Source organism: Oryza brachyantha, chromosome 1, assembly GCF_000231095.2.
Source record: "Oryza brachyantha chromosome 1, ObraRS2, whole genome shotgun sequence".
Classification (NCBI taxonomy): Eukaryota; Viridiplantae; Streptophyta; class Magnoliopsida; order Poales; family Poaceae; genus Oryza; species Oryza brachyantha.
This window is the reverse complement of record NC_023163.2, coordinates 5,042,009-5,048,945: the sequence shown is the minus strand read 5'-3', so window position 1 is coordinate 5,048,945 and position 6,937 is coordinate 5,042,009. Positions and strand designations below refer to the sequence as shown.

At 40.6% G+C, this 6,937-nt stretch overlaps 1 protein-coding gene and 1 long non-coding RNA gene across 2 annotated transcripts; one reads left to right on the top strand and one right to left on the bottom strand.

The window, feature by feature from the left end:
• Positions 1-488: 488 nt before the first annotated feature.
• Positions 489-2,663, top strand: LOC107303476. The gene is made up of 3 exons (XR_001549454.2): positions 489-699; positions 1,794-1,952; positions 2,118-2,663. It is a non-coding gene; the product is annotated as an uncharacterized LOC107303476 (long non-coding RNA).
• An 833-nt stretch (positions 2,664-3,496) lies between these two features.
• Positions 3,497-6,283, bottom strand: LOC102714794. Its single transcript, XM_040520403.1, has 2 exons — positions 5,650-6,283; positions 3,497-4,121 (listed from the first exon to the last, which is right to left on the bottom strand). Exons 1-2 carry the CDS (start codon positions 6,036-6,038, stop codon positions 3,635-3,637), a joined length of 876 nt encoding a protein of 291 aa, XP_040376337.1. The 5' UTR covers positions 6,039-6,283; the 3' UTR covers positions 3,497-3,634.
• Between the last annotated feature and the right edge of the window lie 654 nt (positions 6,284-6,937).

Sequence of the window (6,937 nt, the reverse complement as noted above, 5' to 3'; positions counted from 1 at the left end):
GCTTGATTGTATATAAATACAAAGCACACGCTGAGCCTCAAGTTTGTGTGTATGATTTACTACAGAGGAAAGACCACACATCATAACTTGAAGAGAGTAGGTTTCTGGATGAGTGTTAACGTGGGATAGACATATGGGGATGAGAGAACTTTAGACAGAACAGAAGGGACTTAGTTCTTTCGTGCTTGATTCATAATGAACAGAATGCTACCCTTTTAAATGGAGTTGACTTGATACTAAGACTCTAGGCTTAACTGTAAACTTGTATCTAGTACTCTCCAGTACACCATACATTTTATTTGTCTAAGACAAAGCCAACTAACATGCAATTATTTCTTTTAGTATCTGCAATACATTGTGATTAAACATTATGGATGCAATGCATGATGCACTGTGTACACAAATTATATGTGCAGCGAAAGGGACATGTTTTCTTTGCATGTCTGTGTTTTGACAGGATTGTTAGACTTGTGCATTTTAGGGACTGAATTCCTCAAGGACGGGGATAAGATTCTGTAAAGCAGGTGATGTCCTGCTGCATGGTATCAGATTCAACGCGTCCTGCTCATGTATGGAAGAATGTTGGAATTGGAGTATGCATGGGAGTATTGATGTCAGTAAACCTAACGTGGATGGATGGTGGATAACAAAATCTTCTCTGGGCCAATTGTCTCTACAGTATGCAGACATCAGATAAAGGTGTGGCATCCTATTCCTTCCAAAAGCATCACCAAGAATAGTTTCAGTGCGGTTCCATTGAATTCAGCATTTCTACACTTAGTTGTATAGTATGGTAGTTTCTGCACGTTGAAAAATGCTTGAATTTATGTTTATTTGGAAAGTGCCCTTTGTGTTTTGATGGAGTAAAATTAACCGTGTCAGAAAACTATGAAGTGTTGGATCCAATGAACTAAAAGATGAGAAAGAGTGAATTGCGGAGCTTCCATGTCACACCTAAAGTAGGAACTCTGGACAGATTAACATTCTAGAAATGCTTGCAGGACACCTCTTTTTATAGTTTATATCTGATATATGGATTGGGCTGCTCTTGCCAAACAATTAGAAGTTAAAACTCAGTAGTCACCACCTCTTGTTATAATTAGATGTGTTTATTTGGTAGTAGAGGTGAATTTGAATTGCAACAGCTGAGGGCATCATCATTATGAACTGTTTGAAATGTGTGGCTTCATATTGTGATTTTGAGGGATGGACATTAAAAAACAGATAATGATCTGATCTTTGAAAATAGCTTAATTTTCCAATCAAAAAATAGCTTAATTTTCTACTCCTGTGTGCCTCTAACTAAAAAATTGATCTGAGTATCTGGAACATCCATTGACCAAAATCTTTAGTGCCCAGCATATCAGAAAAAAAAAGGTTAATCAAGATTAAGTTGATAGACACAAACTAATATTGACTATAAAATATGGCAATCAGTCAAACTTGTCAATTATTCTTTGAGCACCAATAGTGCCTTGCTCCCACTCCTGACACAGTCATTGACTAAATTGAGAGTCAATCTTATGGAATAGGCTCTTCATATCAATCAAATTCGGTGGTAAGGAAAATTGATGGTTTCTAATGCATAACCTTATTTTTCCAGATAAATTGCCAGAAGTGGACATTGGCTAGTAAAGTAACATGAAAAATCTTTTAAGGTGTTTTTGGAGGAAATTTAACTAGTGAAGGTGCCTTTTGAAGCTCCTATTATTCCTATGTCAGCAGAATGTAGGAATGTTCCCTTCCTGATCTGGTTTGTGTCTTCACCTGAAAAGTCTGCATCGGTGTTGCAGGATTGCAGCTGCAAGAACAAGTAGCAGCTAGCTGATGCCTACATGGTCCACAAACCTGACGGCACTCACTGAGTCCTGGCCATATTGAGTCCACTTCATGTCCCTAGATGTACAAAGGCTACTCGACCGCGAGGAAAGAACAGTTCGGTCCTGATTAAGGTAAGCTGAGTTGAGCAGCTGGCTTGGCTTGAAGGATAAGGCATCTCACGATGTGCTATATAGTCATATCCACAAGTTACTGGGAAAATTCTTTTATATGCATATTATGTATAATGGCTACAGAAAGCATATCTTGATGAGCAACTTGTGGGCTTATGGATGCAGGAAAGGTGTCCAGGAATTGCTTGTCCGGCGTCTTACCGCAAATTATTTGAAGGTAATATTCCTATCTGAAATGCATTATTCGGCCAGCATCTCTTGGACATTAGGAGCATGTGCAACAGCACAAGCGGGGGCTTGGAAACGTAGAGGTTCTGTAAGGACCCCAAATCTTTTCTCCAGTGACACACAGGATGGAATGGATACAGGCCCCAAGTTTCATATCAAATATGTGGCTCCTGTTTGGGTTCACTTATTCGGGGTGACCATATTAGCTTCCCTGGTTAAGCCTGAGCAATCTGGGCCAGCAACATGTGGCTTACCACTCTTCAAGCTGAGGTGGTTTCTATTCACAAAATGTAAGATGTTCCCATTTCCAAATCGAGCTGAATTTCTGTAGACCGCTTGTTGCTATACATCTCAAATTATTTTGCGGTGACATATCATGTCGGATCTACCGACGAAGAACAGGAGTATTAGGTTCCCCTCTGGCATGTTATCGCTGTTTCCGAATATACTACAAATCTTCATGATTTTGAGCATAAATTTTTTTCTTCTTATAATGCAAATTTTTTTCTTCTTATAATGCAAATTAATAAACTTGTAATTTAGCATGTCGTTTTGCCGCTTGTTCTGATTTGGTACAAGGCTTGCTATCTGTGCGAAATGGATGCCGCTTCACAGTTGAAGACTTGACTGCAAAATTCAAAGTTTTGTACTGCTCTCTGGTATATATTTCCAAACGCTCCGGTTCTAATGAACTCGTGAAGATGCGAGACATTTGCCACAGAACACGTGAAATTCCAGAGAGTGGATCTATAAGACTGTAACATAGCGGTACTGCTTTATCATATTTCACCCTTATATTTTCACTTTTGCTTATGTTTATAAGTTAAATCTAAAATTTTCAGCCTTAAATTTAGAGTTAATTTTAAGGTTTTTTATCGTATTTTATGGCTGCTTTTAGATCACTTAAACACGTATATAAAAGTTTTATTTATAAGTTATATTTCGTTTATAAATATACTGTTTAGTTTTTTTCTGAAAAAGTCAAACAATCGCACCATCACCCCCTTCTGTTTCTCATCCTGTTTCATGACTGGACTTTTGCATTCCATTCCGAGTTCTGACTGCCCTTGCGCCTGAATGCCTGGTGTACACCTTAAAAAAAATATCCAGTACTCTGAAGCCTTTGATAACACAGTGTCCAGCAAGCAGATTGTTGTGCGAGTATCCAAGTATTACTAACACTGGAAAATGAGAAGGTTGACACAGATATGCCCCAACCAATTTGGTCAGAGAGAAGATGCCCCAGTGATAGATTGTCAAATTGGCTCACAATTTCATACATTTAATTGCGCAGGTAGCACTGCAGCTTGTACACCTCAACCGGAAAAAAAACTCTTATTTCTATATAAATTTATCACTGTACATATATATACAGCAAGTACAACCAATTAGTGAGTTGATACACTATCATTCAACAGAAGGGCAAAATTTAGAAATATCATGCTAAACCCAAGCTATCCTTCTCCCAGATTTGCTAGGGAAAGCATATGGCACAACTGAAGGTAGCATCTTGCCCATGCCAATCTTAAATAACAAGGTGCTACGCTCAAAGATTGAGATGAAATCTCAAAATATGTTGGTTTCGGTGTGGAGGGACAACCGAGTGATCTGATTAGCTCGTGGACCGGCAGTACCTTGAACTTTGTTGGTGGATTCATAGCAACATTGTGCACCTTATGCTCGTGGATCTTCCCATTCTTGTCAAGTTTATACTCAGAAGCACCATCGAAGCGACCATGGCTTTCCCACGGGACTCGAGGAATGCCATGGGCAATCCAGCGAATCATGATAAGATTCTCAGCAGGCTGCCATATGCTAACTATATCAACCCATAGTGCTTTGAAGAAGATTCGGCCAGTGAAGCGGAGTGCCCAGAATATCCTTCTATAATTATCAATGCCCTCAAATTTATTGAGAGGATCCTTGAAGACAATATCATCTCTGAAAAGCCATAACAAATGGAGATGTGAAAAGATTGATGATAAGACCCAAATAGGTCAAAAAGCTATATAAGAAAAATGCAATCTTCTAGAAAAAAACTACATGAACAGCTTAGGAAAGGTTGACAGAAGTAGATTGAGTCCTAGTCAACAGAGCAACTTTCTTATAAAGCTTATGCAGACTACTCAATAGAGCAGCTTTGTCCACTGTCAAACAAGACATAATACATACTAAAGTTTGGACTTGGCCAAGATTGAGGGAACAATAAAATATACAAGCCTAATTCTACATATTAACATACAGTTAATATATGGTATTACTCTGTGTACAGTAATTCAAGTTGAGGCCAAAATGCAGTTACTAAATGGTCCAGCAAATATTTTTTTTTAAAAAAAAACAATCCATATAGCAAGACTAGTACTTATCGATCACATGGTGTGAAACTTGCAGAATAATCAGAAATCTGTATTGTTTGAAATAACAAATAAAATTACTCACTCCTTTCCAAAATATAAACACTTCTAGGATTCAAATCTTGTTCAACAATATAAGGATTTCTAGCACTATTCATAGTACTCATTGTCCCATCAATTACTTCCTATTCAAATTGCTTCCCATCTTACCTGCATCTACCGTCCCACCTCCATTAATTTCATATTTATTGAGGAGCACCAATGTCTTTTTTGTTTAATCTTAATTTCTACTAAACAAGCTGTAAATGTTTATATTTTGGAACAGGGATAGTAGAACATGTTCACAGTAATAAGGTAGTGAGAAAGCGCGAAACGGCTCAACCTAACCACACAAAACATCTAAGCAGTTGTAAAGCTATGTTTACAATCATATCAAGAAGACGAACCCTATTGATACATTACAGAGATAAATACAATATATCAAATCTTATATATGGTTATTCAGATCATCAAATGCTTGATAACTAAGGTGCCCAACTCCACCAGATCTCCCATGAATCTAAGCGAAGCTACTGCACCGATGCACTACGCTACCATCTCAAGCTAATAGGAACAAACTAGAAATTTTCCATCAGTTTACAGCAAGCACATGGCTACTCCAAAGTTGCTCCGGTCACTCTAATTCCCAAGCATGTACATCTGCACGAACACTAACTTACTGCAATCTACTCCACTTTAGTCAAGATACTCCTAGAACATACTGCCCTCTAAGCAAACATCAAGCTATCTGGGGAAGCATATGTACATGTTCAGGTTATTCAGGTGCAGGGGCAGAGCTAGAATGAAATACAGATGGGTGTCACTCACTTGTTTTTTAGTGCTCTGAACCAAGTTTAGGCTGCCACAGTTGTCTGAATTTGGATTGAGTGCATATATATATAGTGAAAATAGATGAATTCTAGTTAAAAGAATTCTGAACCTTGGCTTGTTCAGATGTATATGTATCTAGAATCTACCAATTGGAAGACGATTATCTTGCCACTAGCTCAGAATTAATCTCAGAAAGGATCAAGCTTTTCGTGAGGCTAAAATCAAGCACAAACATCAGGATTAACCTGTAGATATCGAAGCTGGGCTCCTTGGAGAACACATCGGGGAGCTCCTCCCTCAGCGTCCGGATCGCGTACCCCATGTTGAGGTAGTACCTCCGCCGCTCCTCCTCGTCGTCCTCCCGCTGCCTGGCCGCCGCCGGCGACTCCGACGGCGTGACCGGCACGGAGAAGAGCGGCGGCGGCAGCAGCCTCCCTTCCCGCACGGGGTCGGCGACCCTGATCACCCGCCCCGCAGCCTCCCCCTCCTTCCTCCCCCTCCCCACCGACGCACGCTGCTGCTGCTGCTGCTGCTTCACCCCACCCCCGGCCTCCGCCGACACCAAGATCCTCCTCCTCCGCGCCGCCGGCGGCCTCGCCGCCGCGAGGTCTGGGAGCTGCAGCAGGCGAGCCATGCGACGCCGACACGACCCCCGACCGAAAAGCTCCCTCCTCTTTTCAACGATTCTCAACAAAGGCTCGAGCTTGGGGGATCGGATAGAGATTAGAGACTAGAGAGGGAGAGGAAAAACCGATGCGATGAGGAGAGGAGTGTGTGAACTTGGTAAAAAAGAAGACTTTTATTAGTTTTTCTCTCTTGGATTTTGGGTTGAGACCTTGGTGAGATATTCTTTGTGAGCCCGCGTGGCGTCAGGTGGAGCGCTTGTCCGGGCGCGGCGCCCCCTCCCTCTCGGAGGCCGACACGACGGCAACTCCGGGGAGGAGGAATAGGAAGACGAATGAATATCTTCGCAGCCCTCATGCCTGTCTCGCTGCACGTGGGCCCTCTCTGTCAGCACCCACAACTACTCCCTCTTCTGTCTGTGAGCATGCGCAGCTAAACGATTTTTTTCTCTCTCTCAAATAGTTTTAACTTTCTTAAAAAAACAAATAAATCTATATATTTTAAGTTTATATTAACAGCTACTCTCTCCGCCACACTGTAAGTCATATTCGATAATCTATTTTCGGTTTTACCAAATTTGTTGGAAATTATATTAATGACTATGACACCAAATTAGTTTAGTTAGATCCACTGTCAAACATATTTTTATAGCTATTTATTTACCATTTTACTATTTTTATCAACTTTATCAAATTTTAAGACATTTGATTTTAAACAAACCTAAAATTATAAAACAGATGGAGTACTTGCTCCATCCCAAATTACTCTAGGAGAGAATACAAATTGATAGGAAAAAATAGTCTATACGCATCTTATTAGATAAGGGATATTATAATTGGTGGGATAGCATGTCGCAAGAGCGAGGCGAGGGGCTCCGCCCTACAGCGATAGGGACGCCTCGCGAGCCGG